This window comes from Carcharhinus amblyrhynchos, chromosome 18 (assembly GCF_965287045.1).
Source record: "Carcharhinus amblyrhynchos chromosome 18, sCarAmb.v2.hapA, whole genome shotgun sequence".
Lineage (NCBI taxonomy): Eukaryota > Metazoa > Chordata > Chondrichthyes > Carcharhiniformes > Carcharhinidae > Carcharhinus > Carcharhinus amblyrhynchos.
In genome coordinates, this window is record NC_137341.1 from 54,770,324 (window position 1) to 54,788,306 (window position 17,983).

General features: G+C 40.0%; 1 protein-coding gene across 4 annotated transcripts in view; it reads right to left on the reverse strand.

Moving 5' to 3' along the window:
* smg1 (SMG1 nonsense mediated mRNA decay associated PI3K related kinase) overlaps positions 1-17,983 on the reverse strand; it is a 165,610-nt gene that overhangs the window by 113,914 nt on the left and 33,713 nt on the right. For all 4 annotated transcript variants that reach the window (XM_080207048.1, XM_080207051.1, XM_080207050.1 and 1 more), the window contains 11 exons: positions 15,327-15,463; positions 14,811-14,869; positions 13,611-13,824; positions 12,284-12,409; positions 12,130-12,202; positions 10,828-10,925; positions 9,380-9,553; positions 7,354-7,578; positions 6,170-6,271; positions 4,196-4,465; positions 631-761 (listed from right to left, as the gene is read on the reverse strand). In XM_080207048.1, the coding sequence (XP_080063174.1) occupies positions 631-761; positions 4,196-4,465; positions 6,170-6,271; positions 7,354-7,578; positions 9,380-9,553; positions 10,828-10,925; positions 12,130-12,202; positions 12,284-12,409; positions 13,611-13,824; positions 14,811-14,869; positions 15,327-15,463 (1,609 nt within the window). The remainder of the gene's footprint in view (positions 1-630; positions 762-4,195; positions 4,466-6,169; positions 6,272-7,353; positions 7,579-9,379; positions 9,554-10,827; positions 10,926-12,129; positions 12,203-12,283; positions 12,410-13,610; positions 13,825-14,810; positions 14,870-15,326; positions 15,464-17,983) is intronic.

The window sequence follows — 17,983 nt, forward strand, 5'->3', positions numbered from 1 at the left end:
ATGTTTAACACCTTTAATATAGAAAAATGATCACATCGTTATATGAATTTAGTTATTAAAATATAAAACAGATGCATATAAAGGCGTCCATGTGAAGTTGACAATCTTCTGGAGCACTCGAGATACTAGTCCAAATGAACAAACTGCTTTTTCTACCCTCTGGTCTAAAATTCTCACTGCAGCACGCCCACAATATGTCACCAACTCTTAGTTCTTATAATTCACTGATCTAAAGCTTTCCCAACCTTTTTCACTAATTAAAAATGTTGTTTATGTGGAGTGATAATACACCAGTTTCAGAGTCAATGAAGGTCAAGCTGTACCCTACCTCCCAAGGGCATTTGCTGAAACTAATTCTCAAACTCCACAACACACTTACATTAATCAGGTAAGCATTGATGACTAGATAAAGCGAGTCATCATTAATCTTTTTCATGACTAAATGGAAAAAAAAGAATTCAAACTCTGCCTTTGGTTATTGTGCCATCGCAAAGTAATTTTCAAATGGAAAATAGTTCCAGCAGTTAAATGTCACTTAATTTCAATGAATGCGAGGGTCAGCGACTTTACAGACCAATCCAAAGATCTTACATCCATTTGGCAAGGACAGACACCCAAAGTTCAACATACCTCGTACAATGGGAATATAAAGTGTACAGAACCCCATACTGGATGGCAGGATAATGAACTGCAAGATTGGCATGTACAATTGTAAGGTTATCACTGAGGAGGGCAAATACAGTGGGGGAGAGTGCCCACATCTGTAAAAAGGCATAAAAAACATGATTAAAAACAATTCACATGCAAATCAAATGTATGACTATCAACTGTAAAAAATTTAAAATTAGGACAACATGCTTTTGGAACTTCATAATCTATCCAGTATTGCATGTTCCAAATGTATTCTGGCACAATGTTCTCATTATATAAAACCCCTGGAATGGCAGTGTATATAGGGCCTGAGGCAGATCTCAAACTTATCCTTTAACAGAAAGAGGTTTCCGAGTGAAGGACGTTTGAGAAAAGATTCAGCTGCACTAAGGGGTGATTTGCCAGAAGGCTCACCTGAGCCAGCTAACCAATCAAGAACCCTTCCAAAAAGCTCTTGCAAAGTGGCCAACCTTGCCATGATTCTTGCACTGGCTGTCCTTGCCCCAACAGTCAGACAGTGAATGGTCTGTTCTGCTACATTGGTTGCATGCTGCGAATGGTTAGGCTTCCTCTGGGTGGCACTCATCCTATGGGCTCACGTGCCGGTTCCCAACTGTGAAGCGTCTCAAGCTGTGAGCTCCATCAAGACTGCAACTTCCAGAGCTGCGATTAAGCTTAAGGTGCACGCAGAACAAATGCTGCTGCATTGCCTCATTTCTTAACCCAGACCAAATAATCGCACAGAGTGTCTTCCAATCATTCACCAAATTCAATATTCGGCAAGTCGCTTTAAGGCAACTACTAATTGTAGCTATTGTAAATTATTCTCTAATTGGTTTCATTGATGAAACCTGAACCATTCCATGATAACCAATCGCTTTGGCAAATAATGTTCCCCAAAGGCTATTGCCAACTGCTCAAGGGTTTGATACTGGGCCTTTCTGACCAACCAAACTGTAAAGTTAAAGACTTTACTTGCAATGCTACTGAGAAAGATTGGGACCTTGAGTTCCAGGGGAATTTTACTTTCCTGAACATAATACTGGGCCTTCTCTGCAGAGGAGATTTAACATTCAATTTACTCATCAATAAAGATTATGGCCCTCCCTAGTGACCCTCCATTTTCCTCACAGGCTTGGGGAGCCAAGCAGCACTCCTCTCAGTGGCTTCCCTTTTCTTTTTAGGATATATCTCAAGAACCTCCTGAAGCTGAAAGAGACTACTCTCAGACTGAAAAAGGTGGCTTGTCAAGTGTATACGGGGTAAAGAAGTTCCACCAGTACATCTCTGGGGGACACTTTACCATTGTTATGGACCACAAACCACTCCTGGGTTTTTTTTTGAAAAGACAAGGCTAGAATTCAGCCTTGGGCACCAATCCATCACCTACAAATGTATGTTCAAGCATTGGCCTGGAACACATTGAGAATGCCAATGTGTTTAGGCACCTGCCTTTACCAGAGGGTGTAGCATCTTTCAAAGATATACATGTTAGATGGGTTGGACCTGATAAATTATCTTAGTGTCCCAAGGTGTTTAGGTTAAGGGGATTAGCATGATAAAATATACAGCCTTACAGGGATAAGGCATGCTCTGTTGCAAATTCGAGCAGACTCAAAGGTTGAATGGCCTCATTCTGCACTGTAGCAATTCTACAATTTCCCAGTACTGCAGGAAATTGTTATGGCATTGAATTTCTTGCACGTTTCCAATTTTGGTGCAGCAAATCAAGTATTGGATCAGCAGGGATCTGTTTGCTGTTAAGGCACAGGATAATAGATTGGGCAGATGAACCAGTTTCTGAAGAGGTAAAAATATATCTCATACAAAAAAAAAGAATTAAGTTGCAAAGATGGCAACATACTTTGGGGAGCCAGGATGGTCATCCCTAAAGCAGGAAGGAATTGCTCCTAGCTGCATTATACAATGTCCATCCGGATGTATCTAAGATGAAGATGCTAGCCAGGGGTTAGGTATGGTGGCCTGACATCAATGCTAGTGAAGCACTGAACAGTGCCAATTGCAATAAAGGTTGCTTGCGACAGTCCCAATGTGTCTTTGGGAATGGCTGAGCCGACAACGGGTTGAATTCACGTTGATTGTGTGGGATCATGTTTTTGCTTTTTGTTGATGCCCAAAGTGAACGTAAATGTTTGAAATGAAATCTACGACATTGCACACTCCAATTGAGAAATTGCGTTTGGGTTTTTTGAACCATAGGGTTCCTGAAGTCAGTGTCAGATTATGAAATAGCCTTCACGAGTGCTGAATTTCAAAATTTCATCTCCTTAAATGGTATCAAGCACATCAGGACTGTGCCTTACCTCCCAGCATCCAACAGATTGGCTGAACGAGTTGAAGGTGGGCTTTACTTAAGTACAGTAAAAAGTCTGACAACACCAGGTTTTAGTCCAACTGATTTATTTGATAGTAAACTCACTAGCTTTCAAGGGGTTTCCCTCTTCTTCAGGTGAATGGAGATTCACCTGAAGAAGAGGGAATCCCCTCGAAAGCTAGTGAGTTTACTATCAAATAAATCAGTTGGACTAAAACCTGGTGTTGTCAGACTTTTTACTGTGTTTACCCCAGTCCAACGCCGGCACATTCACATCATGTTTACTTATGTAGACAGGAGCAACCCTAAAGACCAGAATCGAATTATTTTTTCTGGGCTGTAGAACCATTCTGCACTCTACTATAGCAGTGCAACCAGCAGAGCTGTTGATAGGCCAGTGACTTGGACTAGGCTAAGCTTGGTGTTTCCAAATTTGTCGGGGAAGGTAGAAGACAGCCAGTGCAGTCAGAAAAAAAATCATGACTCAGGCAAATCAGCAAGGCCATTTTCAGTGGAGGAAGCCGTGTATGTTAGAGATTTTGGAAGTGGCTTGAGGTGGTCCCAGGAATTATGGTAGCAAAAAAGAGGACCTTTGTCTTATGAAGTAGACACACGAGGAAGAATTATCTGGAAGCACACAGGCCATCTACTAGGATGAGAGCCATCTCAGCAACTAATACTGCCAGCAAGAAACGACGTTGACTATCCAAGCAGCAAAGTACTGAGTGAACCTATCGTCCCTTGGATAAAGCTGAGTTATCAGCACCTGAGGAGATGCCTGGTATAGTGGTTTCACCAGAAAGCACCCCCGACAAGAGTTACACTGCTCCACTAGAAATCGGAAACCCACCTGAAAGTTTCAATTTATGATGGACTGAATATAGATGTTTAATGTTCTAATTATTGAGGACTTCGTATTTATTAATGTATAAAAGAGGGGGAGGGAAGGGTGTTTGTCCCCTTTAATAGGACAATCTGTTAAGGAGGTTAGGTGGCCCTGGTAAGAAATCAGGGACCAGGGTAAGCGCAGATTTCTGTATCAATTCAATCCCGGAAGCTGACTACAGCCATGTGGCTGCCAGCCTCTGCGCTATTGTTCTATTTAAATAAATATTGCAGCTATTGACCCAACTTGTGAACAGAAATTACTACAAGGAGCCATACAAGTACATAATTACTTTAACTCTTTCACATTAGCACAATACTTACACCAATCAAGGAATTTTTTGCATTTCCAATTGTAGTAAGGGCACTTAAGTCAAACAGTATTACAAACTCTGCATTTTCCTCTTCGAATGTTCTGTCCCTGAAAGCTTCATGCTGTATCTCTGAACAGACCAGAGGAAGAGCCAGGCCTTGAAGGAGACTGTTAAGTGCACAAGTCATTTCCCCCAAGATAAGTTTGTAGGCAGTCTCTAATACAGGAATATTCTTCAGGCTTAGCACAGCTTGATATACAAATTGTGCTGCTGAAACAACCTGGGTAGGAAAGGAAAGACAGAATTATATAAAATACAACTGCCATACAATGATAATCCAATTTATTTTCCAACATTAGATCTTTAGTTGCAAGTACTACATTGGTAGAAAATAATCAAATTGAGCATCTCACCAAAAACTTTGAATAAAAATATCCAAGTGTAACCATCAATAAAAGGGGTTCTGATTGGTAGTGCGTGGAACAGAAATTTATTCTGCCAGGGTCCAATCTGTGCTGCAGCAACACAAAGCTGGCTGAGTCAACGAGGATTAATTTGTTCAGAAATTCTCACCACACAACCACAATTTGACTGGAACTCCCCAGTTACATAATAGGGAATCTGCCAAATTTACAGCAGTACAGTGAGACAAACGGGAACATTGACTCTTATTTTGACACTCAACAGAAATTTGACTGCTTTTTCTCAGTAGAGTAGAAATTGCGTTACAGCCTCACAAGCCACTCGGAGAAAGATCTAAACCATATTCAGAACAAAAAGGATTCCATTTTCCTGTCAATTGCAGGTCCTAACAAAGCAATGATACCAACACAGATGAAGCTTGTCTACCCCTATATTAGAATAAGGATTTGTCTCATGTGGAAACATACCTTAAAACAAATTTAAATTAGTGTTTTGTACTGCAATGGTTACGGTGTTTAAGAATATAATGGCTCATACTTTCATGATTTTAACATTAACTTCAAAAGCAGTTACCTAAGCATCGAAGGATATTTAAATAATTCATACGAGTCAAAAATAAACAGAATATATTAGCATTTCAAGTTTTTAAGAAGATATTCTTCCATGGGATGTGGGTATCACTGGCTATGCCATCATTTATTGCCCATCCCCAATTGCCCTTGAGGTGGTGTTGGTGAACCACCTCCAGCAGTTCTTGCAGCGTAGGTACAGCCAGTGCTGTTTGTTCAGAAGGGCAGGCAGCTGGGCAAGATTAGGAACTGAAACTTATGTCCATTACTCAATGATTTTGCTGTACAAGATAACCAGATCATGGTGCAAACCATTTAAAAATAGTCGATAGAATATTTCCAAATTATACACATTAATCCCATCTCACAACATTGATCTTTATTCTAGCTCAAACACATCAAAGTTTCAAAGTAAAGTTTATTTATTAGTCACAAGTAGGCTGACACTCACACTGCAAAGAAGTTACTGTGAAAATCCCCCTAGTTGCCACACTCCGCTGCCTGTTCAGGTACACTGAGGGAGAATTTAGCATGGCCAATTCATCTAACCAGCACGACTCAGCTTACTACCTATGGAAACTCTGGATACTAAGCGTCTTCTCTCGATAATGACATTAACCAGTTATGGTCACAGCTTCATGGTTTCATTGTAAAGCCCAACAGTAAAAAGAGATGTTTTGCCTCACATTCTGTATTCCATTTTATTTAAATACACTATCTTTTTCTTCCTCCATTTCACATCTTTTGAAATTCAAGATAACCTTAACAAAAAGTTCTCAGCTTTGAGTGATCCCAGAAAAGATTTACTCTTGACGCATTCTTATTTAAAATTAATTTTGAAACTTTCAGTGGAAAGTAACTTCAAAATTACAAGCAAAGTAGGAAAGTATAAATCAGAGATATGCAATGATTAATGTTCATAACATTCCAACTATAAGAAGTTTCTACCAGGTTAATTGAAGGGCACATTCAGACCTGTCTTTGGGTCTTACCTCTTTCTCTCTGTGAAAGCGGAGCTGAAGTAACTTAGAATGTGGTGAAAACAATTTTTCAACAAATGATGCTGGCAATTTTGTATTTATCTGTTCCACAATCTGGAAAATAAAACTTTTTTTAAATTATGACAGCACGTAAGACGGGAAACTTAAATGGTAGGAATTTAATGCTATTGGCCCTGGAGGGAGTGCAGAGGAGGTTTACTAGGCTGATACCGGAGTTGAGGGGATTGAGCTATGAGGAGAGGCTGAATAAACTAGGCTTGTACTCGCTAGAGTTTAGAAGAATGAGGGGAGATCTCATTGAGACGTATAAGATGATGAATGGGATGGATAGGATAGAGGTGGAGAGACTCTTCCCGCTCAAAAAAGACAGTAGGACTAGGGGGCACAGCCTCAAGATAAAGGGGAGGCGGTTTAGAACGGAGTTGAGGAGGAACTTCTTCACTCAAAGGGTGGTGAATCTCTGGAATTCTCTGCCCGTTGAAGTGGTGGAGGCTGCCTCGCTAAATATTTTTAAGAAGCGGGTTGATGGGTTCTTGATAAGAGAGGGGATTAAGAGTTATGGGGAGAGGGCGGGAAAGTGGAACTGAGCCACAACAGATCAGCCATGATCTTATTGAATGGCGGGGCAGGCTCGAAGGGCTAGATGGCCTACTCCTGCTCCTATTTCTTATGTTCTTATAGAGGTCAATCTTAGCTTAATGGCAACACTCATGCCTGAGTCAAAAGGTTGTGGATTCAAGATCTCATCCACAAATTTGAGCACGAAATCTAGGTTGACACTTCGAGATTACATGAACTAACTGGGACATTTTGGTGCCATCTTCCCAATGAGGTGTGAAACCGAGGCCCCTTCTGCTCCCTCAGGAGGATGCAAAAGATCTCGTAGATATTTGCATTTGAAAACAATGGCTAACTCCCAACATTCATTATAATCAGATTATTTTGCATATTCTGGGTCCCAGCTTTCCTGCAACAGTGTCCACACCTCCAAAGCTCTTCATTGGTTTTGCAGTACTTTGGGATGTCTTGAATTTATGTAAAGTGCTTATATAAATGCAATTTCCCTTTCTTGATATGGAATCTTAGTGCACTGATCTAGAAGGAATCTTTTGAACTATAGCTAATCACACATTTAGCACAAAAATTAAAATCCTCAAACGCACAGGCAGACTCACCAGAGTCAACAGGTTTAAGACAGAGATGATATACTCAGCACCGAACATCTGACAACTGTCCAGCTGATCCAACCCATAGGTAATGGTAATCTCACAATGTTTGGCTATATCAGAGTCCATACTCCCCAGTAGAACACAGACACATTCATTTGCGGCTGTCAATACTGCCTCAGAAAAGAAAACTTGTTTTGCTGTGGTTACACAATTCACAACTCTCAGAAGGACCTGGATTGAGAGAGAAACCCAGTTTAAGCAAAATCCTCAAAATATTATAATCCAGTAAGTATGAATTTTCATTAATATGGAAATAGATAAAGTAATAAATGTAGATTAATGTAGATTTTAGATTTTGTAAACTTATACAATAAAAACTTGTCTGTCATGCTTTTGTTTTGAATCCTTCAAAATTTAAGGAGCATTTTGGGCTTAGCAACCATAGTTTGGTAAGACTTCAGGTGGTAGTCATGGATAAGGACAAGAGTGGTCCTCAGGTGAGGGTGCTTAATTGGGCAAGGGCCTTACATCCAAATTAGACAAGGAGCTGGGGAATGTGAATTGGGAGTAGCTATTTGAGAGCAAATCCAGGTCTGGCAAGAGGGGGGCTTTCAAAAGCCAATTTACTGAAGTGCAGGATAGGCATGTTCCTGCAAAAACAAAGCATAGAAATGGCAGGCTTTGGGAACCATGGATAACAAGGGAAATTGTAAGCTTGATCAAAAGGGAAAGGAAGCAATACGATAGGTCTAGGCAGCTAAAAACCGACAAAACCCTTGAGGGGTACAGTCAAAGGAGGAAGGAATTTATCAGAGTTAGAAGAGTTAAAGGGGTCATGAAATTTCTTTAGTAAACAGGGTCACAGAGAATCCCAAGGCTTTTTATGCATATATCAGGAGCAAGAGGGAAGCAAGAGAAAGAGTAAACCCACTTAAGGACAATGGAGGGAACTAATGCGAGAACTATGGGAAGTGGGTGAAATCTTTAATTACTATGTTGTACTGGTATTCACCAAGGAGGACATGATGGATGCTGAGGTCAGGGATAGGTGTGTGAACACTCTAGAGAATGTCAATATATCAAAGGAGGAAGTGTTGAATATCCTAAATTACATTAAGGTAGACAAGTCCCCAGGGCTGGATGGGATCTATCCCAGGTTACTGTGGGAGGCAAGGGATAAAATAGCTGAGGCCTTAACACATGTCTGCACATCCTCTTTGACCAAAGGTGAGGTTACAGAGGACTGGAAAATAGTCAGTGTTGTTCCCTTGTTTAAGGAAGGAAGCAGGGATAACCCAGCAAATTATAGGCCAGTGAGCCTGACATCTGTGATGGGGAAGCTTTTGGAGAAGAAACTGGGGACAGGATATATGCACATTTGGTGGAAAATGGACTAGTTAGTGATAGGCAGCATGGTTTTGTACTGTGTGCCATTCTGGCTGTCACACTAGCAGAAGGACATGGAAGCTTCGGAGAGAGTGCAAAGAAGGTTCATTAGAATGTTGGGTGTTGGCTATGAAAAGAGATCGAATGAACTAGAATGTTTTCCCTGGAAAGATGGAGGCTGAGGGGGAGACCAATAGAGGTTTACAAAATTATGAGGGGCATAGACAGGGTGGATAGTCAGAAGCTTTTTCCTAGGGTGGAAGTGTCAATTACAAGGGGGCACAGGTTCAAGGTGAGAGGGGGAAAGATTAAGGGAGATGTGCGGGGGAAGTTTTTCACGCAGAGTGGTGCCTGGAGCACGCTGCCAGAGGTGGCGGTGGAAACAGGCATATTAGCAACATTTAAGAGGTATCAGGTTGGGTACATGAATAGGGAGGGAATAGAGGGATACAGACCAAGGGTAGAAGGCTTTTTTTAAGTTGAGGCATCATAATTGGCTTGGAGGGCCGAACGGCCTGTTCCTGTGTTGTACTTTTCTTTGTTCCTAGTTCAAAAGACAGAACTTTTACAGAAAAATCACATTTTCCAATAGTAAGGGGAATTGTTAAGATTTTGGTACAAAAGTGATCTAAATGTATTTTCTTACATCTGTCACGTAAGCCTCAGTAATTGGAGGTCCTCTAATTGGGCTGAAACGTTCTCCAATGCTTCTCACTACAGTGCTGAACACTCTTAACAATGCTGCTAATTTTGGTAAGGAGACTGAAGGAGGCGGGATGTCCTCATCAACTGACTCTCCAGAGGCCACGTGGCTAAGGTCCTGTAAATGCAAATAATCAGTCAATTAATTCACCAGTCAGGAGCTGTAAAGAAAATAATCTTCTACAGTCCCGTTTACGAGCACAGCACACTAGCTGGGAATTTGCAACAACTGAGTTATTGGCAACCATTCCCAAAGACCAGTGTTCAACTCTCACCAATCCGACAAGTGTTTTAATTATTTTTCCTGCTTCATTTGGCATCACCACTCAACACCCAAGATTGACAGATGCATCACTATGGTAATTAGAACTTGAATTGGTTTGAACAAAGTTGCTTGAATGCAGTAAATGGCCACAACACTCAATATGCATTGAGAACTAATTTTGAAACTAACAACTATAAAGAAGAAAAACCATTAGCACATTCTGGCAGTTACTGTTGCTGATCAGTACAGATGGTGCGAATGGTGGGATTTATTACTCTGCCAACAAGAAAATTTGTCCTGGTATCCTGGCCAACATTTACCCCTCAATTCGCCTTTACGAAAAAAGATTAAGAACAGAAACTAGAAGCAGTTGGAGGCCATTCAGCCCTTTGCGCCTGCTCCGCCATTCATTTTGATCATCAAATTCAATATCCTGATTCCCCCTTCCCCCCCCTCAAATCCCTTTAGCTCCTAGAGCTATATCTAATTTCTTCTTGAAATCAGAATGTTTTGGCCTCAACTACATTCTGTGGTGGTGAACTCCACACATTCACCACCCTCAATTATCTGGTCAATCACCACACTGCTGTTTGTAGTTTAGTTCCGGAGTTTCCTCCATTACACTAGTAACTACAGTTGCAAACACAAGTGCTTCATTGGCTGTAAAGCACTTCAAGATGTGAAAAAGCTACATAAACTTGAGTTGTCTCTCTTTGATTGAGCTGTGCTCTTGTGAGTTTCTGAAATGTTTTTGACATTCGCACACAGCATTACAGAGGGTCAAGCAAACTGACAGTCACTGAATTCTCTGGACAACTATCTTGCCCTCAAGAAAAGGCGTTTCAAACATTTGAAATTAGGAACCACTAGTAATTTTGAAAGAGAGTGTGAATATAATGGTCAACACGGATCTAAATCATCAGCAGTTTAAAATTAGAAAATTACCCATTTCACATTGGATACAAAATGTGAATCAGTTTAAGGCAATTAAAATCTTTGGATGTTACTTCTTTGCAGAAAAATAAGTGGTAAACACCAAACAAATGGGAAGTGGTGTGTTGTACAATGTAGGCAATCTTATTTGGGAGCAGTTTCTTGTTTTCACACTTGTCAAGGCTATACCATACCTCAGCATAAGCCTCCATATCTTCTAAAAACTGTCCCAAAAGGGTTGTGGAAAATCCAAGATCTGCAACCCAGAACTGTTCCAAACACTGCAACCAACCTTTGGAATGAACAGCAGAATATTATATTTTAAATAAAAGCAAAATACTGGAATCTGGAAAAAAAGAACAGAAAATGCTGGAAAATCTCAGCAGGTCTGGCAGCATCGATGGAGAGAGAAAATAAAGTTAAATGTCAGGATTCTCCAGTTTCATCCATGGGGGTGGCGGGGGGTGTTATTGCCAGCGAGAATGAAAAAGTTAGTGTCAGTGGCAGCTGAGTACGAGGACGGAGGACTCTGGGTCAATGTATTGAATCTGTATAACTCTTCTTCAGCTCTGAAGAGCCCCAGGGATTCAAAATATTAACTCTGTTTCCTCTCTCCACAGTATCTGCCAGCCCGTTACATCTTAGCTCCTTTTCTACATGGACCCTTGAAATTAAAAAAATTCAGAACAAGGAGGGGGCAAAAGAAAAATGAGTACGAACAAAGCTAATAAAATTAAGCAAAAACATCTCTAAAGCAGCAAGGGATTTATTTCACAGGCACAGTATTATGCAATTAGAAACAAATACACACTTTGTTAAAACCCTCATCATGAATACCAGTTCAGGTAATAGATCTCTCAAACTAGTTCAATTAATTCTCTTCCGTTAAAAGTCAACAGCAATATTTGTATTTACAGAGTCTTCATAGAAACGTTCACAGAATTTGATGCGAAGGGCAGATAATGAAAAGTCTGGTCATAGGCAGGTTATAAAGAATGTCTTAAAAAAAAGTGAGGTAGAGGGAGCCTTGACAGCAGAAGATTCCACCTACTTGGAAGTAATTAAAATCAGGGCACTCAAATCCAAAATTAGAGAATCAGAGTCCCTACATTGCAGAAGGAGACCGTTCAGCCCATCGAGTCTACAACAACTACAATTCCACCTAGGACCTATCCCCATAACCCTATATATTTGCCCTGCTAACCCCCTGACACTAGGGTCAATTTAACGTGGCCAATCAACCTAACCTGCACATCTTTGGAATGAGAAGCACAGATATCTGAGGAATGTAGGGCTGAAAGAGATTAGAGATCGGAGAGGGACTAAAAACATGAAGGGATTTGAAAATAAGGATGAGAATTTCAAAAATCAAGTTGCTTAACCAAATGCCTATGAAAGTCAGCTAAACTGGGCTATTCTGCACAAATATCAAATATTTATAAATAGTAGGATAGATAATCTCCTAAGGAGTTACAGCAGTAAATAAACAATCTTACCTGATACCTGTTGTGTAAGGGATTGTTTCTGGGTGTGGTCTATATGCCATCCAACAAGTATATCTACAGTGTCCTTTAGAATCAAAAGCAGATATTAATTTGCAGCTAAAATGCTAAAAAGATTGGAGAATGGAATTTCTCTCAATATTCTTACCCTAAAGTTGGTGCTGAATATATGGGGATAACATCGAGCCACTAATAAAATGCACTTCACACACTGGCATAGCAGCTCTGGAGTGTCCACATTTTCCAATACAGACTGGAGGCTGACCATTACCAGCTGAAGAAAGAAGAGTTAGATTAATTCCAACAGAACCAACGTTGCATTGTTTTGCTGGTGTCTGAACTCCCACCTTCCATGCTTTCTGGAGATAGAACACTACAACACAAACAGGCCCTTCGGCCCACAAGTTGCGCCGATCACATCAATACCTACAAATCCATAGACCTATCTATAACCCCCAATCCCATATACTCATCCGGAAGTCTTTTAAAAGACCCCAGCGAGTTCGCCTCTACAACCACTAACGGCAGCCGATTCCATTCACTCACCACCCTCTGAGTGAAAAACTTACCCCTAACATCACCTCTGTACTTGCTTCCCTGCACCTTAAATCTGTGTCCTCTCGTAGCGACCATTTCAACCCAGGGAAATAGCCTCTGAGAATCCACCCTATCTATTCCTCTCAACATTTTATAAACCTCTATCAGGTCGCCTCTCAATCTTCGTCTCTCCAGGGAGAAGGGTCCCAGCTCCCTCAACCTATCTTCATTAGGCATGCCTCCCAATCCAGGCAACATCCTGTAAATCTCCTCTGTACCCTTTCAATAGCTTCTACGTCCTTCCTACAGTGAGGCGACCAGAACTGCGCACAGTACTCCAAGTGGGGCCTGACAAGGGACTTATAAAGATTTTAAAGTAGTTCAAACAGGAATTTTCCCATCATGGTTACATTCAAAACTTGTGGAAAGTTACGACTGTTGCAGGGGCACAGGTCAGCCAGAAAGTCAATATCTTTTCCCAAAGGTAGGGGAGTCTAAAACTAAAGGCCATAGATTTAAGGTAAGAGAGGAGAGATACAAAAGGGCAATTTTTTCACACAGAGGATGGTAAGTGTCTGGAACAAGCTGCCAGAGGTGGTAGTAGAGGCAATTTTGTCTTTTAAAAAGCATTTTAATGGATTACATGGGTGAGATGGATATAGAGGAATAGGGGCCAAATGCAGGCAATTTGCTTAGGGATTTAAAAAGGAGTGGCATGGACAAGTTGGGCCGAAGGACCTGTTTCCATGCTGTAAACCTCTGACTCCAAATGTTATATAGTTCTGATCAAAATTTTAACCTGCCTTGCAGCTATCCTCAAAATTTTCAGATTATCAGGTCTCTAAATTTGTTAATACGCAACCACCAAATGAGATTTTACATGATCAAAAAATTGAACATAGGATAAAACATTTTCAATTTGGAACGTTTGGACCAACCTGCATCACAGATGAAAACGCCTTCTTCTCTCCTGCAGTTTCCAGTGCTTTGTAGGTGGCACATAAGTACAGAAGTTTTACCTCATCTTTGGTGGAAGAGCTAAACTTGCTAAAAATCCACTTAAAGATTTTCTCAGCCTCGTAGCTTAATGATACACACAGCAAGCCAAGGCAGCAAGCCCCTTCTTGTCGTAGTTCATGAAGTAGTTTACTGCTGTTGGTAGCAAATTAAAAATGTTAGTACCTTCCACTGACTGGATACATCTATGCCATATACAATTTTTTTAAAAAATGCATCTGCTTAAGTTCTGAACTTGCTATGAATTACAGCTAGTCCCAGTTATTAATATTACTATTTAAACAAATGCAGCATGTTACAAGCTAGAATAAAGAGTCTCTGATTTGTCATAAAATTAGCAATGTTTTTCTAACAGTAGAAGCTAGTCATACAACAGACACTTTCCTTAAGAATCTTTTAGTACTTCTAAAATCAGAGTAAAAATGAAGTTTTTGGCAAGCACCCAGAGTTTAGTTTGTATCTGTAACTCTTTATAATCTATAAAGACAATAGAGTTCAAACAAGGATTACTTAATACCCAAAGCAAACCTTACCCAATGTCCCATACAGATCCCAGAATGAGAACTAATAAAATAAATCAGGCTACCTACTCAAAGACTAGGATCAGTGGTACAGCAATCTTCCTCATGCTACTCCATAAATTAGAAAGGCTGAAAGAGCATGTTGGAACATCAACATACCATATCACAAAGTGACACGCCAATCTGAAATCCCCCATTTCAGGTGAAATTTTCTGAACAAATCCATGATTAGTGAAAAATATAAAAATCAAAGAAAGTTTTAATCTTCCAGAAGTACCAAAGAGGTGGCAAAATTAAAATGGTTGAATAGGATTTAAATATTTCTTGAACAAATGCAAACAAGTGACCTTTACATTATTTAAATGCGGAAGATTAAAATTTAATTATTTCAATGCACTATCTTCTCCCTTCCACAAAAGCAAATGAGGTCCAGAGATACTACTGGCTGAACTTAAACCAAACTGAGAAATATACAAAGCAACACCAGGATACTTTTCAGTAGGAATTATATCCAGAAAGGTTCTGTCGTCTTTCTAAAAAGCCAAAGTTTTTTTTTACAAGAATTACAAATTCTGTCAAAACTGAGTGTGTCACACATACCTCTCATTAAGCACGTCCTGTATTGCAGTCAGGGCATTATCTAGTTGCTTAATTAGAACCTGCAAAAGAATAAAGTTACAATTAAACAAGTAATAAAATTTAATGAGAAATTTTTCTTCCCAAAGTTAATACCTAAGTGTAAAGAATTCAATGTGAACAAGGAACAAAGAAAATTACAGCATAGGAACAGGCCTTTTGGCCTTCCAAGTCTGCACTGACTGTGCTGGCCGACTGAATGAAAACCCCCTACCCTTCCGGAGACCATACCCCTCTATTCCCATCCTAGTCATGTATTTGACATGATGCTATTGTATCTGCTTCCACTAGCTCCCCTGGCAGAGTTCCTACCTCATATTTGAAAGGATGGAAAATGCTGGAAATGCATCACATGCCCAGCTGCACAAGGAGAGAGAAGTTAGGATTTAACAGGTCAGCCTGTCACTGAGGAAATGTTAACCTGCCCCTTATGTTAACAAATATTTCCAATTGCTCCTTTTTTCAATAAAACAAGCTTACCACTTTGTTTTCTGGCTGCTGAATAAACTCTTTCAGTTGCTTTATTGTAGCCAGCCGACGCTCCCTGTCATCTTCACGGGAAATCCTCCGCAGAAGATTGGACAGTCGAGACTCATCAGAATAAGATAAAGATCGCTCTATAAATAGAGTACATTCAATAATTTGACAAAATTAACCACAATCCTGTTGAACAGCACAGCCATAAGAGTATGTATTCAACGCCTTGAACTTACTTTAACATTCCTTCAGATCAATTCTGATAAATATCTTGACTCCATCAACCCACCCCAGTTCCATAACCCTCAATACCCTCACCTGACTGAAATTCAACTTCCGTTTTGAAACTTGTAATTGACGTACCCTCTGAGGAAACAGCATTCCGGATCTCCACTACCCTTGATGTGAAGAGATGCTTTTTGACACCAACATTTAAAGGCCAAGCTTGAATTTCAAGGTTACCTCCCCCCCCCCCCCTCCCCCCCCCCCCCCCCCCCCCAGCCCACTGCCCTCAATCTGGAGATCCCAAGAGGAAATAGTTTCTATTTCACTTATCAGGTCCTTTGATTGTCTTGAGCACTTTAATTAGAACATTCCTTAAAATACACAGGGAACAAGCCTAGTCCATTCAAACTACTCTTATTTCCTGACCCTTAGTCCTGGTATCATTCCGATGGGCTGATACTGAATCCCTTCCAAGGTCAGTATGTTATTCCCAAGATCCAGTGCCCAGAATTGAATGCAATGCTCTAGATGAGATCTAACACATCTTTATAATTGCAAAATAACCTCCACTGCTTTGTATTCCAGCCCTCAAGATAAAGGCCAACGCTCTGTCAGTCTTTGCAATTATTTTTTGCACCTAATTTTTCCACTAGCTTTCAATGACTTGTGTGTCTGAGAAGGCTAAATTGCTCTGCGTAGGCATGGCTCCTAGCCTCCTGCCATTTAGAAAATATTGATTTTGTCTGTGGAAGCCTCAAACAATCTCGCACTTCTTTATACCATATTTTACGGTTTTGCCCACACTCAATTTATCAACTATTCCCTGCAACTTCATACTCCCAACTATACTATTAGCTGTCACCAAACTTCACTTAGACTTCTCCATTCCTTCACTCACATCATTTATAAATAGTGACTAGTTGGAGGCCCCAGCATCCTGGGAGATACGACTAGCCACATCCTGCTTAGTTGAATGCACATCTGTTCTCTTTTCTACCTCCAAACTAATTCCCATCCAAGTCAACAGAGTGCTCCAATTCCATGTACTCTCAACTTTGTTGACAATTTACCATTTAAGTACTTTATAAGTGCATACAAATACTGTCTATAAACACTCCTTTATTGGCCATGTTAGTTACCTGAAAAAATTGAACTAGGTTTATTAGACATGACTTCTCTATTACAAAATCATGCCAACTCTCTCTGATCAGTATCTGAATGTTCAGTCACTCTGTCCCTAATGACAGATTCGAATATCTTCCTCATAACAAATATTAATACTTGCTTAGTTTCCCTATCTTTCTTAAATTAATATGGATTTACACTGTCAATCCCAGGGGACAATTTTGGAATCGAGAGAACTTTGAAAAATCATGAGAATTCCATCATGCTCACCGATTTGTTTTAAAATCCTGGGGTGGAAACAATCGGGTCTTGGATACTTCTCGATTTTTAATCTCATGTTTCTCCACTTTTTTTTAAAGTTTATATTGAATCTAATCATTTCCTTCCCTATATATTTTTAATTTTCCAAGTATCTTTGGTATAAAGAAACATTAGATTTGATTCATTCACGTTCGCAATATTTAAATGGAATATAATTAGACGAAAAATTATTTACTTTCTTACAAAGATTGAAATTACTAAGTACAAAACGGTGTGTGGTGGAATCAGTTTCACATTTTCAGAGTATAGGCCTCTTTGCAAAACTCTCACATTTCAACAAACAACCCAGTGGATTCTGATTCCATCTAGCTCTGTGACAAGAAAACTGATTGGTGATTGCAGGGCCCCTGATAGCAACAATTAAGTAACAGAATGTATTCATTCAGAGATTGGAGAGGTTTAAAGCAAAAGCAGTTGCTTTAATTTAAATACTGATTGGCAAGGATAGAGTAGAGTAGCTCAACTCAAAACTGGTGAACTTGTTGCCTATATTCAAGATAGGTTTCTGGAACAATGCATTCTCAAACCTACAAGACATAGGTCAAATTACATTCCGCATCGAGTTAGGTTTAGTTAATCTTAACAGTAAGGGAACATTTATCTGACAGTGATCAAATATCAAATTTGTTAGGTTATTAAAAGGAGAAATGTCAATAATTACTAAAATTCTAGACGCTTGGTATGGTTAGCTTTAATGGAATGAGACACACTGATGACAACAAACTGATCAAAACTGTAATACCAGACAAGTATAGACAGAAATGCTGGGAGTACTCAGCAGGTCTGTGGAGAAAGAAACGAGTTAATGTTTCATCAGTAAAGTTTATTAGCCACAAGTAAGGCTTACATTAACACTGCAACGAAGTTACTGTGAAATTCCTAGTCGCCACACTCCGGCCCCTGTTCAGGTTAATGCACCCAACCAGTACATCTTTCAGACTGTGGGAGGAATCCCATACTGGCATGGGGAGAACGTGCAAACTCCAGTC